General features: G+C 34.9%; 1 protein-coding gene across 1 annotated transcript in view; it reads right to left on the reverse strand.

The window, feature by feature from the left end:
• Positions 1-5,280: 5,280 nt before the first annotated feature.
• The window catches only part of SRP54 (signal recognition particle 54), a 33,592-nt gene continuing 22,492 nt past the window's right edge, over positions 5,281-16,380 (reverse strand). Inside the window, exons 9-16 of the mRNA XM_055418241.2 lie at positions 15,906-16,054; positions 15,510-15,610; positions 14,921-15,007; positions 12,169-12,242; positions 11,864-11,972; positions 9,494-9,664; positions 6,700-6,795; positions 5,281-5,665 (exon numbers count right to left, since the gene is read on the reverse strand). Coding sequence (XP_055274216.1) covers positions 5,574-5,665; positions 6,700-6,795; positions 9,494-9,664; positions 11,864-11,972; positions 12,169-12,242; positions 14,921-15,007; positions 15,510-15,610; positions 15,906-16,054 — 879 coding nt within the window. The 3' untranslated portion in view covers positions 5,281-5,573. The remainder of the gene's footprint in view (positions 5,666-6,699; positions 6,796-9,493; positions 9,665-11,863; positions 11,973-12,168; positions 12,243-14,920; positions 15,008-15,509; positions 15,611-15,905; positions 16,055-16,380) is intronic.

Raw genomic sequence — 16,380 nt, forward strand, 5'->3', positions numbered from 1 at the left:
GATTTTACTTGGTTAGTTTTTTCACTTGTTTATTCTTTCTTAAAACCCATCCAGAACCTTTATGCTTGGAAGAATAATGCCTTAGTCTGCATTTCCCAAAGTCTAGCCCCTGGAGAAAATCTAACAGATTGTTGACTATGCTGTTGGAACCCCAGACTCATTTATCAAACAATGGGATTCTCTTGCCTTAGCTATTTCCAATCTTATTACTATCCCTCCACCATATCCTGTATAGAATTAACTATTTTCCCAGCATACCATGTTTGCCTACTCCAATTCACAGCTCCTTTTTCCTGTTTGGTCAACAGAATCAGACAAAAACCCCAATAGTTCTTAGAACATTTGTTCCCATAGGACCGAGAAACACTGGCTCTCATCTTTACCTTGCTGTGCAACAGAATGTATCATGATGATCCCCACGTGTTCCTACAAGGAAGGCTTCTAAAAGGCTGCTCGAATATAACTGACCCATGATTTAGTTTCACTTTGACTCCTTTCTCTGTGCCCCATCTGGCTGTGACTCTATTTGTGGTTGGAAGATGTCCTGCCTCAACACTGCCTAACCCCAGGTTCTCAATGTGCCCTAAGGCTTTCACTGGCCCCTTTGTGTTCAGTTCTCCAGAAATTACCAAATAGCACACATGCTCTACTTCCCACCTCTGCTGAGATCTCTCTTAAGGGATTTCAGAACTATCTTAAGAATTTTATTCCCCAAGTGGAGAATTGCAACCCTTGACAATATGGTTTAAAATCTCTCTGCCAAAGCAGCAGATGTAGCTAATGCCATAGTTATAGCATTAAGTGACCAAAAAAATTTTCTAAACTCAACTCACTCATGTTATATTAGATAACTGATTTGCCTTGGACTGCCTTCTGGCAGAACATGGAAATATCCATGCTATCTTAAACACCACCTGCTATACTTGGATAAGTATTTTTCGTATCAGTTCAGCAGCTCAGTCGTCTCCGACTAGAAACGCAAATTGAAGTCCTACAAAAGAAACTCACTTGGCTTCATTCTGATTCCCTTAACATTCCCCTAATGTCTCATCTGTTCAGCTGATCACCCTTAAATATTGGACTTCGTTTAGAACTATTCTGGAGACTGGGATATTGCTCTTAGTAACTTACCTTCTGTATATTGGTAAAGCACTTGCTTAAATTGTTTACATCTATACCTAACCATTCTTCTGCTTGGTTAAAGTTTGCACAGATCACTGTATTTGAGGCAGCACAGTATCACAATGCTGCCAATGATTTTCCTGATCCATTTATTGACTCTTACACCCAACCCCCTCTTTGAGGGATATGATAAATCCAGAACAGGCAACCAAGCCACTCCAGTTTGGTGGGACTAGATGTTGCTCCTGTGATGTTTTCTCCACGAAGAATCATAGGCAAAAGGGGGAAATGTAAAAGGTACAATGGCATAAATGACTGATACTGAGGACATCCAGGTTTGCTGCCCATGCTGAACTTTTGTTGAATTCTCTATAAATTTTTTTATGTTGGCTCAGTGTCAAAAGGAAAAAATCCTGAGAACAGTACTTTTTCTAGAGTAAGAAAACCATACCTTTCCCTAGTAACAGATGAGATGAACTTGATAATCCAGTTGTATGTAAAATACAAATTTACTCTCCAATCCAAATTCTTGGGAAACAACAAGAAAGAAACTTAAAAAAAAAAAGACACATCAACTTATGGGCTTCACGCTCCCTGTATTTCCTATCAAATGGAGTGTCAAGAAACAGGTGGGTATTTCTTAACACCAATTCTGCCAGAAATAGGGTTTTCTTAGTGTCAGACTCATCTACATTATCCCTCCTACAAACAGGTACTGATGTGCAATTTGACTGTTTTTCCACTTATGATCCAACTGGTACCAAAAAATGCATTGTTTTAAGGCTAATGAGAGAACGCTTTAGGCTAAATGAAGCTAAAAGATATAAATGCACTTCAAATAATAATTCTGAATGAAGAGAAAAGTAATGAGAGTTGCAAGCAGGAGCACAGGCCTGCCAAATTCAAGAGTTTGTATGTACCACATTAATATTACCAAAGGAAATGTTCCACTAGCTTACAATTAATATTACCAAAGGAAATGTTCCACTAGCTTACAATTTGTATTTTCATTTTAAAAGTATCCAAAAATTACCTTGTATGCAGTATGTCCATATTACAGACAAGAGGTCAGTAGAGAAGGGACTAGATAGAGTCTTGGGTTAGCAATTACTCAACAAGGAGCACAAATAAATTGTTATCTGCCCCTAATGACAAAGTGTGGGGGAAAAAGTCATAGCAAAATTTCATATCACATCAATAACAAGACACAGACTATACAGGTGATCTAGAAGTAAAATTTAAATTAATACCCCGAAATTTGAGATACAGACTCATCATTCTTATTAAGTCGTGGCTCAGAAGCAAAGAAGGTATTAGGTTCAACCATAATGCAATAGCTTAATGTTCAGAACATAGTAGCTGGAGTTTAGAGCAGAATTTTGAAGATGACTCCGTTTCCAATCCAGTGAATGCCAGGAATGAACAGAACAGATAAGAGCTGTGGTGATGGGTTTCTAGTTTTGAATATGATGACTTACTTGGCTTTATTAATAATTATTGCCAGGTTTTAAGAAGACCAAAACTTACTTACATTTCGTTGTTATTTAGCCATGGTTCTCACTGACATAGTTATTAGAGCTCATTAAAATTCTGTGGTTGTTATTTTACTATAATAAAACACTTGCTTTTACTGCATACAATCAGTAAGCTGAAATTTCTTCACATTTAAACACTGTGTTCCACTTTTTACTCAAAATATTTGTTTATATGTACTAGAGTTACTTAACCTCTACATTCACTGATAATAGGTATTAATATATTAATTTCACCAGTATTAATATGAGACTTCAGTTCTAGTAAATTTCCTGGCTTCGTTGCCTTGTCTATATCAGTATTTCTGATAATAATACATTTCTTTTTAGACATGTGCACTATATTTCTATTCAAGGTTAGTATAATAGTATTGCATATCAGAACTTAGGACTTCTCACATTTTGATATACTGTATTTATTGCAACAATATAATGGTTTATATAAAGCACTTAAAAATCACTTTTACTATATGATGAAAAGTAATTTTTTCCCTAAAAAATGCCTCCATAAAGTTTCAATGCATTGTGTATGTATACCTTACATCCTACATGCCAACAAATATGATACTTTCAGAACACTGACATCCATTAAATTATTAATTTGCCTTTTCTTGGTTTATAACTTTTTGATAATTACATTGTTTTTGTTTTAAAATTACATATGCACTGTAATTAAATTATATCTAATTTTATATTTGTACATATTTACATAACATTATAATCAAATCCAGGAAGAATCCAATGTTGTATGATATTAGATCTAGCTAGTGCTCTAAGTTGGCAATAGAAAATATATCAAAAAGCTAAGGAACTAATTTTAACAACAGTGAAAAATAAAAGGAAATTTGTTCAGATTATTAAAGGATTTTAGTATACTTATGCTTTCAAAAAATCAGTACTTTGATAAAAACTGAGAACTGAAGGATAGCTTTTGTAACAAAAAAGATGCCAGGTTGAGGCATTAATGGAGTCAGAGCATCTCCAATTTCCCGTTCTAAAGATGAGGAAAGAGAAACAGAAGCTGAATGACACATTCTGGACTTTTACTGGCCTTTGCCACTGTTATTTTTGCTTCTGAAAAAGATAATTTGCATCAGACACAAAAAATGCTAAAAACAATGCCCCAATCCATAAAGTTTGGCCAAGTATCTCATTTCTTTTTTTTGGTCAAAATGGAAAAGTGGTCCCTGAGGATAGAAATCACAATATTGCATGCTCAGAAAAGGTGGCATGCATTAGTTTAATAAGACTAATTTGGAGAACAGTATTTTCCATACTGTCAAATTTCTGTTGCTGGACCTTATGATGACATTTCTGCAGAAGAAAAGATACATAACTTTTACAGGGTATACAAATATTCCATAGGGATATTAAAGATTTTATCTGGTGAAAATGATTTAGTGGGATATAAAATCTTTACCCAAGTAAATAAGAAAATCAGTTGCATTCTCTATAAGACACTTTGGCTTTTAAGATCTTTTTAAAACACTCGAGACATAAAAAAATTAATACTACAAAAACCAGCTATTTCTTTCACTCTCTTCTACTACTATAAATCAATTCTTCACTGAAGATCAGTTTGTGGGTGTGTGCTCAGTCACTTCAATCGTGTCTGACTCTGCGACCCCATGGACCATGGCCCACCAGGCTCCTCTGTCTATGGGATTCTCCAGGCAAGAACACTGGAGTGGGTTGCCATTTCCTTCTTCAGCGATAAAGTATGAAGTGAGTGAAGGGAGTAAAGTGAAGTCGCTCAGTCATGTCCAACTCTTTGCGACCCCACGGACTGTAGCCTACCAGGCTCCTCCATCCATGGGATTTTCTAGGCAAGAGTACTGGAGTGGGGTGCCATTGCCTTCTCCAGAAGATCAGTTCATCCTAGTTGAAAATACATTGTTACAACAGTGTATCTATTATCTTCACGATGTGAATAATGAATAGGTATAATAATTATGCTAGTGTTTTAAATTAATTACATAACTTACTTAAAAGTCATTGTTCCAAATGAACTGTACTTCAATCCAAAGTAACCAACAACCAAGTCAATCTTGTTATGGTCTCATTATTTTTAATATATAATAATGACATTCTAATATCTGCAATTACATTCCCATTAGGAGATCTATACATCAACTATTATCATCAAAGTATATCAATTTCTTCAAGCAGATTTTTGGTATGTAAGAAACATAACAAAATTGGCTTTGCAAGAAAATCAAATATTGCCATTAAGGCTTCAAAAATATGAGGTAAAAAAAATGAAAGTTATATACAAAACATTATGTCAGCGTTAAGATTTTCTATGGCAAAATTGTCTTAATTATTCCAAGTTAAACAAAAATTCCTAATACTAATGGTTAGGTTACTCTACCATGTGTCCCAATAAAGGTATACTGCTGGGAACAGTTTTAAATATTATCTTTTTGTCTGCCTTTTAACATGATACATTGATCATTTTAAACCATAAAGAAAGTTAACAACCCCTTAACTTATAATGACTTTGAAGTTTATTGTATAGCACTTTTATTGAGACATCATGTAACTACTGACCAGGACTGTTTACAAAGGTAATGGCTGGCCTTTGAGACAATTAAAAACTTTTAAGTACTAAAATTTTACATCATGATTTGTTTAACTTCAGAAGTGTTATGATGGTTGAAACTAACAGAAAAGAAAATCTAAAGCAAAAATATAATGATTTCCACAACAACCATATATTCCTCCCATATGAAAGGGAGGAAGGGAAAAAGGAAGGAAAGCAAAAGAAAAGGAGAGGGGAAAAGACAATAAGAGAAAGAAAGGGGGCAAGACAGGCAAGAAAAATACTTTTTTTTTTCCCATTTGCAAAAAGGAGGGGAAATTCTGAGGTCTCAGCAAATAATGTAATCAACAGAGTCAGTTTATATTAAGGCATCTTCTTTACATGTTATTGAATCCCATCATGCCTTTCATATTGCCAGCAGCACCCTGTTGAAATTGCCTCATCATTGACTGAAGTCCTGCCATACCACCTAGAGAGTGGAATAAAAACAGGTAATTACTATACAGAACTTGAAACATCTGCTACTTTTGCCTAATAAGTACTTAAACTTCTAAAAAATATACTGGGTTCTGACTGCAATTTGGTCACCAGCTGTGAAGTACATAAAAATTTGTATGATCACCAGTATCCTCATCTATAAAAGAGAATAAATAACTTACTTCATCTCGTTATGAAGAATACAAACTACATGAAAAGATCTTAGAACAAACAGTAACTATCACATAGTAGGGAGTCAGTAAATTGAAACAAAAATATTTTCCTCTGGAAAGTCTGAGTCTTATAAATAGTAATAAATTGGGGTGGTGGTTAATGCATAGGACTTCAAGTAAGAAAACAGTTCATCATTATTGAATATCTACTATATGCCTGGAACTGTACTAATTTCCTGACAAGATATGACCTGTAGTTTTACAGGAGAAAGTGAGATTCAGAAAGTTTAAGGAACTCTTCATAGGTTACATGGTAAAAGTGGAACTTGGTTTTCAAAATCGTTATATAATTCCAAAGTATCATCACTAAAACTATCCAGTTTCTAAAGTAAGTCAAAAAGTCACCAGAAGAAGCATTAACAAAAGATGATTAAGGACTTCCTTGGTGGTCCACATGGCCATAAAATGAAAAGAAATAAAAATACAATTTTGGGACTTCCCTGGTAGTCCAGTGGTTAAGACTCCATGCTTCCAATGCAGGGGGCATGGGTTCGATCCCTGGTCAGGGAACTAGATCCCACATGCCACAACTAAGACCCTGCGTGTAGCCAAATATATATTTTTTTAAAAAGATGATTAAGTAGCTTGCTCAAAAATCACAAACAGCAGCAGAGGAGTGAATGAAACCTCAGCTTATACAACACTATTACAACCATTCCACTTAGAATTTATATGGGCCTTTTCCACCATACACTATTTGATCTGATTTTCAATTAACAACAGAAGGCTTATGAAAATTCAACCCTTATAAACTAAACCATGTATTAGCAACTGGCAACAACTTCATATTTACCCATATGATGAAGAACTCTTGGATCCATCATTTTGGCCATTTGTTGATTCAATTTTGCCATCTGTGACTGGCTCACATTCTTAGACATGTCACCACCTGAAAAAATTTTTACGTCAGTATAGACTTAATATAATCAGGATATCATAGAAATTGAGTAAATATAAAGAAAACCCCTATAATCTTACTCTAACACAATTATTTCTATTTGTATACATTCCCTTCTAATCTTTGTCCCAATTACATATATATTTTTGAGAAAGAAAAAGTGAAATTCAATATTAAGGGACATTTAAGGGGCTTTTAAGGACTACACTTTTTAACACTTTTACTTATACCTGTGAAATGAGCCACTATAAGCAAAACCATATCCAGTGGTTATTAACAGTAAGCTGAAACAATTGTTTAGTAGTGCTATGGTATAATGCTGAACAAAAAAAATCTAAAGATATGGGTTAACTGGGAACAAGAATGGATTACTGATAAATGGTTATAAAAGAATGAGTCTGAGAGAACCTCAAGATGTATATATCTAAGAAGTTACTATAAATAAAAGCTTCAAAGAATAAAATATATATATAATGCAACTCCATTTATCAGTGAATTTCTACACACTCAGTGAGATTCTACAGCAACAAGGCAACCAATGAAAGAGATGAACAATGGGGCAGAAGAGAGAAAAGCATCCTTTAGAAAATAATTGCTGTGCTCTTAAGACAAAGAGATCATTGATGCAACAGCAATGAATAAGTAGAGCTTGCTTCAGCAAAACTATTTATTTCAAAGAAACATTAACTCCGGTACTTCAACATTTGTGAAAATTCAAATCAAAGCTGACCCTGATTCTCTGATCAAAGCTGGCTAATATGAATAAATTAAAAGAATTAAGAACTATGAATGAAAGAAGATACGTTTTTATAAAACATGATAATTTTTAAAAGTTTCATAATTAATAAATCTGTGTAAGATGTGAATTCTATGACCACTGGTGATTCACTGTAAGAGTTTTTGTCTCTGAGGACTTAAAACTTCAAAAAATTATTAAGGCTTTGGTGTGACAAGGATGTGCACCAAACTCACTGCCCACTTCTTCTGGTTGTGCCTTTACTGAGCAGTCAATGCTTAGATAAGATCTGACCAACGGATCTGCAGTAGTTCTATCATGAACAGTCAGGGTCATTTGGGAAAGATGTTAAACTGACTTAATGTATTTATAAATCATTATCTGAAATAGCATGTGGTGTTAGGAAATATAAACAATTTTAAACAAGTTTGTCTAACTTTTCTCCCTTGTCACAAAGAAGAAAACATGATATAGCAGGCAAGAAAAATAAGGAAACTGTCAAAAGATGAAAGGTGATATGTAAATACACATCTGTTTTAGAAAGCTATTCAGTGATATTATTCATCTTTGGAGCTTGCCTAATCAGTATTTCTTAAGTAATGAATTCACTTTAATAGTGTTTAAGATATCAAAAAAAATTTAAAGACAGGGCTAGGACAGTTGACTTTAACTCTTTGGAAAAACAAACTTATCTTTTTACCTAGATAATACACAGCAAAATACATTCTAGGTGGGATAAAGAGTAAAATCTAAAAAAAAAAAAAAAACAGAACAAGTTAAAAAAAACATAGGTGACTACTGTGGTATCAGAGCTTCCCTGGTGGCTCAGGCAGTAAAGAATCTGCCTGCAATACAGAAGACATGAGTCTGATTCCCGGATTGGGAAGATGCTGGAGAAGGGAGTGGCTACCCACTCTAGTATTCTTGCCTGGAGAATTCCATAGACAGAGGAGCCTGGGGGCTACAGGGGTTGCAAAGAATCAGACATGACTAAGTGATTAACACTTTCACACTGTGGTACCAACATGGGGAAGGCTTTTATGAGCATAAAAGAAATCACACCAAAAGGTTTGGCTGCATTAAAAATGAAAACTTCAGTTTTAATTAAAAATATAAAAATGAAAGGCAAATGAAAAACTAGAGAAAATATTTGCAGATATAATCCAAGAATTTTAAAGAGTTATTACAAAGCAATAAGGGAAAATATAAAACAAATGGGACAAGAAACCTAAATAAGAGGGGATTCACCGAGAAAACTCAAACTAGTAAATGTACGAAGAAATGTTAAATATGAGTAATCTAAAACACATATTGAAAAACTGACCGTTAAATTGGAAAATACTGAATTATTACCAAACTCACTCAGCATCTCCTATGTTTCTGATCAAAACAGAAAAAATCCCTAGCTTCATGGGAGACTGAACAGAAACTGACACAAGAGCTGATAATGATATATCAATCAGCCTAAACGTCCAACAAAGATGCACCTGTGCTAAACAAAGGTACACACATAACTGGGAACATACTATCTGTCTAAGGTATACTTCGAAGAATACTTGACAATATGGAAAAGAAGTTAAGATCAGAAGAAAACCCTAGTTATAGCAAATGTTATTTGCAGTTTAAGACCCATGGGATTCACTGGGGAGTGAATGTAATGGGTGTTTTAAACTTTTTTCTTTTATTTTCTCATAGTCTCTCAATTTTCCTTACTATATAACTTCACACAAAGTCATTGTGATTTTTAAAAAATACTAGTGTTTATTACCTTGAATCTGAAAACAGATAAATCACAGATTACATTATAAACCCTGGAAGTAATTGAATAATACATCAAATTCAGCAGTATATTTTCCAATACTGGCAGTTCTTCCTGACTTTAATTTTCAGTTTCTCAACCTCTTTCTTTCCTTTCAGAGTGTCAAATAATGATGCACTTGTTATTCCTCTTACCTTTGAAAAGTCCTTTGATACCTCCCATCTTTTTTACCATCTGTGCAAATTTGGTATATTGTGTCAAAAGTTCTTGGACATCTCTTGTTGACACACCTGATCCTCTTGCTACTCTTTGGATTCTTCCTGGTTGCTTACTGAAAACCTTGGCACCATCAGTGCTGTCAAGTTCTGTAGGCAAGGGTCAATTACTTTCATATACACACAACTATCATTCACCGTCAAAGCAGTTACATCTAAATATCTCACATATAGAAAAACAAATATAATGGTCAAACCACCAACCAGATTTAACAAATGTTGTTATCATCTGCTGTGTCTGCCTCTGATTTTTAAAAGTTAAACATGGAATATATTCAAAAGAGTATTTATAATATTCATAAGCTATAAAAACAGTAAAGCAAATACACACATACTTACCCTACAGAAAAATATCTTTTCCTTGAAAAAACTTTTCGTCCATCCTTTCCATATTTCAAGTCCAAGTGCTCCTCAGAGTATATACCAGAGGTATATTTCAAAAAGCAACAAAAGTGCTCACCTTAGCTCTAAATAACTATTATCCTTTAAATCATAAAGTTAAGCAAATAAACAAGTAGAAGTAGGTAGGCTCTATCTATAATCAACAGAATAACTGTTATATTTCCTATATAATCAAATAATTACTACTAGTATTTCAGTTCTTTCTGTAACATGAATGAACGTAACATAAACATCTCCAATGTTTTGCTAACTCTTAGAATACAAGGTCTATTTCTCATGGCGTTCAGTTCAGTTCAGTCGCTCAGTCGTGTCCGACTCTCTGCGACCCCATGAATCACAGCATGTCAGGCCTCCCTGTCCATCACCAACTCCCGGAGTTCACTCAAACTCATGTCCATGGAGTCGGTGATGCCATCCAGCCATCTCATTCTCTGTCGTCCCCTTCTCCTCCCACCCCCAATCCTTCCCAGCATCAGAGTCTTTTCCAGTGAGTCAACTCGTCGCATGAGGTGGCCAAAGTATTGCAGTTTCAGCATCAGTCCTTCCGATGAACACCCAGGATTGATCTCCCTTAGAATGGACTGGCTGGATCTCCTTGCAGTACAAGGGACTCTCAAGAGTCTTCTCCAGCACCACAGTTATACATAAGTGGTATTATTCAACAAAAGGAACACAGTAATAAGAAAGACTGGCTGAGAACAGAACCTTGTAGCATATATTCCTTTAGGCTGATTGAGGATGAGATCAGTGAAAGAGACTGCAGTTAACAAGAAAAGTAAGGGTAAAAGTGGAAATAAAAAAGTAATAGAAAATAAGAGGAAAACGTCAATGAACATCCAATGCTGTAAATGTCAAGAAAAAGATCAAAAAGTCTCCACTGGAGTAGACCCAGTAGAAGGCTGTTGGAAATCTTTGTATAATCTATTTCAGAACAATGGTGGATACAGAAGTCAGATTTCAGTAGTTTGAGGACACAAACCATTTGTTTTTTTAAAAAACTTGACTGAAAAGAGACAGAGTAAAAGTATGAGTGAGAAGTAAAGCCCAGAAAATGTGAAATTGTGAGGTTAATGTTTATATGCTGATGGACTGAAAAAAATAAGTAGGTAAGGAGACTGGAAACACAGGAGAGGATTTTACTGATGGAGAAAAGTCCTTGAAAAAGTTTGAAGAATGGCTTGTGGCTGTCACAGCCTCATCCATAAGTTAGCCAAAGACTGAAAAAATTCAATGCCAAACACATGTATTTCTTTGTAAACAGAGATCAGATGATAGAATAGAAGACCTGGCATGCTTGCTGCGTTGAATTAGCAAAGGTGCTAAAAAAACTGGGAAAAAGATAAAGGGGTCATCAATGAAATACTCATGGGCTGAGGCCCCAGAAGTACAGGAGGGAGGGATAATCTAGGATTAGAGAGAGAGAGCAGTATACTTGAGAAGACTGAAACCTTAGAGTTTCAGAGCAAAGTAAGTTGGTAAATATTGCTTAAACTGTCCCTCTCTTACAGATTCCCAATTCCTGTGAGCATATTAGAGGTCTGAGAAGACATGCAATAAATAAATGTACCAGTTTTTTAAAAAAAATCCAGATTATCTGACTACAGGACTCCCCTTTCAAGTTATTTCTATCAACAAACACCCTGCAGAACTGGTGTACTCACCACAGAACTCATCTGGAGAAGCACTGTACTAGACATTTCTCTCAAAGATGAAGTCAACCCAATAATCATACCTTTTGAGCAAGAGCTTTCAAGCAGCTACAAATCTCCCAAATAATAATCACTCATTCTAAATTTTTTCCCATCTTGTCCACGAGAACACAGTGAAATTCTCAACTTGCTGATATTGAGAACACGGTCCTCCAAGTCAAGAAATCTGCCATCTTACCTTGATCATTCATACTATCCATTATTGTCATTAATTTCTTTAGCCTTGCCATAGACTCTTGTTCATTTCCTTTGCTCATGAAATCTGTTCCAAAACCAGGGATCATCCCCTAAAACATGTATTTAAACATAAAAATCAGTAACAGCTTGAGATTAATTGTTCACATTTAACTAATAGCTTTAATATTAAATTTTAAAAGTAACTATTTTTACCCATATATTAAAATAATTAAAGCAATGTATCCATTCTTAGAAATTGTAACAAAGACAAAAGAGGTTAGAAAAAAACTTTTTAGGATAACTAACCAAGATCTGACTGAAGGGGCCCATTTTCATGATATTTTGAAATTGCTCATACATGTCTCGCAATGTAAACTGACCTGAAATACAATATAAATGATGCAAATATATTAGAAAGTTAACATTTACATTCAATAAAACTATTTTCCTTGATCATGAGCTCATCTTGAAGCACACTTATAAAATATCCAGTCAATATATATTCACTGAGAAGTTACATAAGATTACAGGATGAATGCCTTGGAGACATCCTATCGTATAGAAGCTCATATTTTTATCAGAGAAAATGGACATAAACATACACAGGAAATGTGAAAACAAAGGAAACAATCTATACATACTAGGATAACTGAAATTTAAAAATCTGGCAACACCAAAAGTTGGAGGATATAGAACAAGCAGAGCTCTCATATGCTGCTGATGAGAATGTAAAAACGGCAAAACTGCTTTAGATTATTTGGAGTTTCTTAAACAGCTAAACTGTCAATAAACTGGAAAACAGGTTGACTCTGGATGAAATACAACTCAGCTATAAAAGAACAGGGTACAGGTAAGTAAAACCACTTGGATAAATATAAAAAATATTATGCTGAGTCAGGGAAACCAGGTGGGGGAAAAATATATATATATACTCTAGGATTCCTATATGAAGTTTTACTGGGAAGGGGAATAAACAAACTTCCTAGAGTAATGGAAATGTTCTGTTTCCCAACGAGCATTTGTCAAAATTAATGGAATGATATCCTTAGAATCTGAGCATTTCATTATTATGCAAATGAACTTCAGTTAGAGAAAGACTATTTTCTATTTTTGTGCTACGATATAAAAAAGAATGTACTTGGTTTTAGGCATTCTGAATTTGAAGTAGCAGTAAAATACATCAAAAGAAATATTCTAGGCAGCTAGAAGTATAGAATTAAACAGTGGTAGAGCAGGTTAAGGCTGAAATAGATATCTGGCCATTATACAGAAATGACAATGGAAGCTAAGATGATATAGGAATTCCACTGTCCACTGTCATGGAAGCCAAGTGTAGAGTTTGAAACTATAAAAGGCATATAACACTTAAATTTTGGGAGCCAAGAGAAAAGAGAAAGGTCACTACATTTGGAAGTAAGGAGGCCCCTGAAGCAAGGGCACAGACCTAAAGAGAGACCTAGGAGTTAGAAAGGGGGCTGCCTGGGAATAGATTAGAAACCAATCTTCAGTTTCAAGCAGCGAAGACAGACATCAAAATAATTGTGATGAATAATACAATAATTACAGGGTCCAATGGAAACACAGGGCAGGGGTTCTAAGTCTAGGGATAAGGTAGAATGTTCATGAAGCATATTTAAGTAGAGACTTGAAGTATGAGTGAGCCAGTTTGGCTGGGGGTAAAGGAAAACAGAAATAGGAAGAAAAGAGGATACTAATCTGACAGGCAGAGAGACAGCAAGGTAAAAAAGACTGTAGCGTACATTTGATAAACTGACAGAAATTCAGCATGTCTGGCACATGGAATGCTAAGAACACCGGTGTCAAAACATGACTCAGAAGATGTGGATTAGATGGTGGAGTCATTCAAAAACACTCCAAGGGCAACAGGAAGACACTGAAAGATTTTAGGAAAGGTAGTAGTAATAGGGTCAAACTTGCATTTCTGAAAGATCATTTTGGCTGGAGTATAAAAAAACAGGTCCAAGGGAAAGAATCCAAAAAACTGCAAAACCTGTTAAAAGCCTTAGAATAAATTATCTAGATAAGAGATTAATTTAAATAGTTGCTGGGAAGTAGGGGATGGAATGGAGATAATCAGGAGGTAGAATCACTAGGACTAATAATTAATGGGAAAAGGACTGGGCAGCGTGAGGAAGACATGAGTGGATGACAACACCCAAGTTTCTGACTTTGGAAAGAAGGCAAATTATGTTAACTTTCATAGACGGCAACACTGGGGTGGGAGGTTGAGATGGGAAGATAAGGACAAACTGAAGTCAGCGTCTAAGAACATCCAAGCATGGTCTAGCAAACATACAGATATGAGTTTGAAGCTCCAGGGAAAACTAGACATGATCACTAGAAAACACCAACATCTAAGACGGAAAGACATAGGTACCTGACAAGATGAGTGAGAAGGAGCAGAAGCAGGATAGTATGTGGTCATGGAATTTAAGTCATGTCATTTTGAGAAAAACAGAAATGATCAATAATAATATATGTTAAATGTTCCTGATGTGCTAGACATTTTATATATACATCAGCTCATCTTCACAACTCTATGAAGAAGATACTTAGAATTATCTACTTTTTACACATAAGGAAATTGAGGTTATGTTTAAAAGTCCTATGTTGGGTTAAAAAACTTAAGCTCTTAATCATACTTTCATAGGAGTTGCCTTCAATGTGAGGAAAATGTGTATTTAATCTCTTTTAAATTTCTTTTTATGTTTTATCATATAAATATAAAACTTATAAGAAAACAAATCAGAAGAGAGTATTTTAGCTTACTTTTAACCTGTTTTACTTCAAGGAACCCAATGAAAGCTTCAATACTCATCCTAAGGCAATTTGATTATAAGAAAGAAAATAAAACACTCAATTCTATAGTTGCTTAGATGACTGAGATTTAAAATGATCTGCATATAAACCATCTAAAAAATAAACACTGGAAGAACTGACTTTAATGGACTTATCACTTCAAAAAAATTATAGTAGCTCTATCAAAAGAAAACCAGGGAAGTCATCTGAGATCAAATGCTTTTTGTTACTCATATACCATGTTTCAACTTCTCTATAAGTGCTTCATTGTCATCCAACTTCAGCTCGTTGACTTTATCTATCAGTCCTTCAATGTCACCCATACCTATAAGAGCCGAAACAGTAAAATTAACAACTAATGGTATACTTGTTATACTGCTACATTTTGCAAAATGCATGCACGTATAGTAATAAACCTGTGAGACAGGCAGCTCAGGTATTTCTACAACACTTTACAGGTGAGAAATTGAAGCTAGAGAGGTTAAGTAACAAAGCAGTGACTGCAGCCCAGGGTTTGATTCCAAATTCTATGGTCTCAAACTTGAAAGTTCTGCTGCCATTGTCAATGCTATTACTACAACCACATACTTCTGTACTGTGCTTTAAAACTTTCCCAAGGAACTTTCCATCCAATAGCTCGTTTTTACCACTCGAAACATGTGATGCAGGTTACCATCATCCCTATTTTGTAGGTGAAGAAGATAAATCATAGAAGGAAATTATTTTCCTGAAGTAGTCAGTGAGAGGGCAGAATTAAAATTCTAATCTGTCCTAAAAAGCCACACTATTTCTTGGAGATTTGTCTATATCCCCACCACTGTACACACCAAGAAGTTTGCTGATGAAAGGTTGTGTTTTGAAAGGTTCAAAGTCATCTATATGTTCCCCCGTACCAATGAAAATAATTGGACTTTTTGTGGCAGCAACTCTGCAAAGAAAAAGAAAACACAAAATAACCTCAAAAAAGAAAACAAATTTCTAGATTTCAAAGCTTATTAGACAAAGGTACATAGCTCAAGCTTCTTTTCACTAGCTAAGACAGAACTATAGATACATCAGAGGGACTCGAAAATTCTGTTTCTATTTTACATTTCCTTCATAGACTGTATTAGGTCCACTATTGGAATAGATTTTCAATGATTAATAAAGTCATAAACATACACACACACAAACACACAGCATGTAAGTCCAAGGCACTGGACAACAGTGTTAATGATACTTACGCACTGAGAGCACCACCTCCTTTTGCATGGCCATCAAGTTTTGTCACTATTACTGAGGCTACATCTACTTTATCTTTAAAAGCCTTAGCCTGGGCTTCACAAGCCTGTCCAATGGAGGCATCCATCACATAAACAATGTTATCTGGTTGCTAGAAAATTTAAATAGAAAAGATACATATTTTTAAAAGTATTTATTGTATTTATTCAATCAATAAATATTTACTGTAGTAGTAGTATGTATTAGGCACCATTTAGGTCCTCAGATAGAGATGAGTAAGAAAATCCTTGTCTTTATGGGGCCTACACTGAAGTCATTGGAGACAGTTAAAAAATAGGCAAATAAACATTTCGTCTAGTCAAGGCTATGGTTTTTCCAGTGGTCATGTATGGATGTGAGAGTTGGACTATAAAGAAAGCTGAGCACCAAAGAATTGATGCTTTTGAACTGTGGTGTTGGAGAAGACTCTTGAGAGTC

The sequence above is a fragment of the Moschus berezovskii genome, chromosome 21, assembly GCF_049115385.1.
Source record: "Moschus berezovskii isolate FMDL1 chromosome 21, NW_MosBer_1.0, whole genome shotgun sequence".
NCBI classification, from domain to species: domain Eukaryota; kingdom Metazoa; phylum Chordata; class Mammalia; order Artiodactyla; family Moschidae; genus Moschus; species Moschus berezovskii.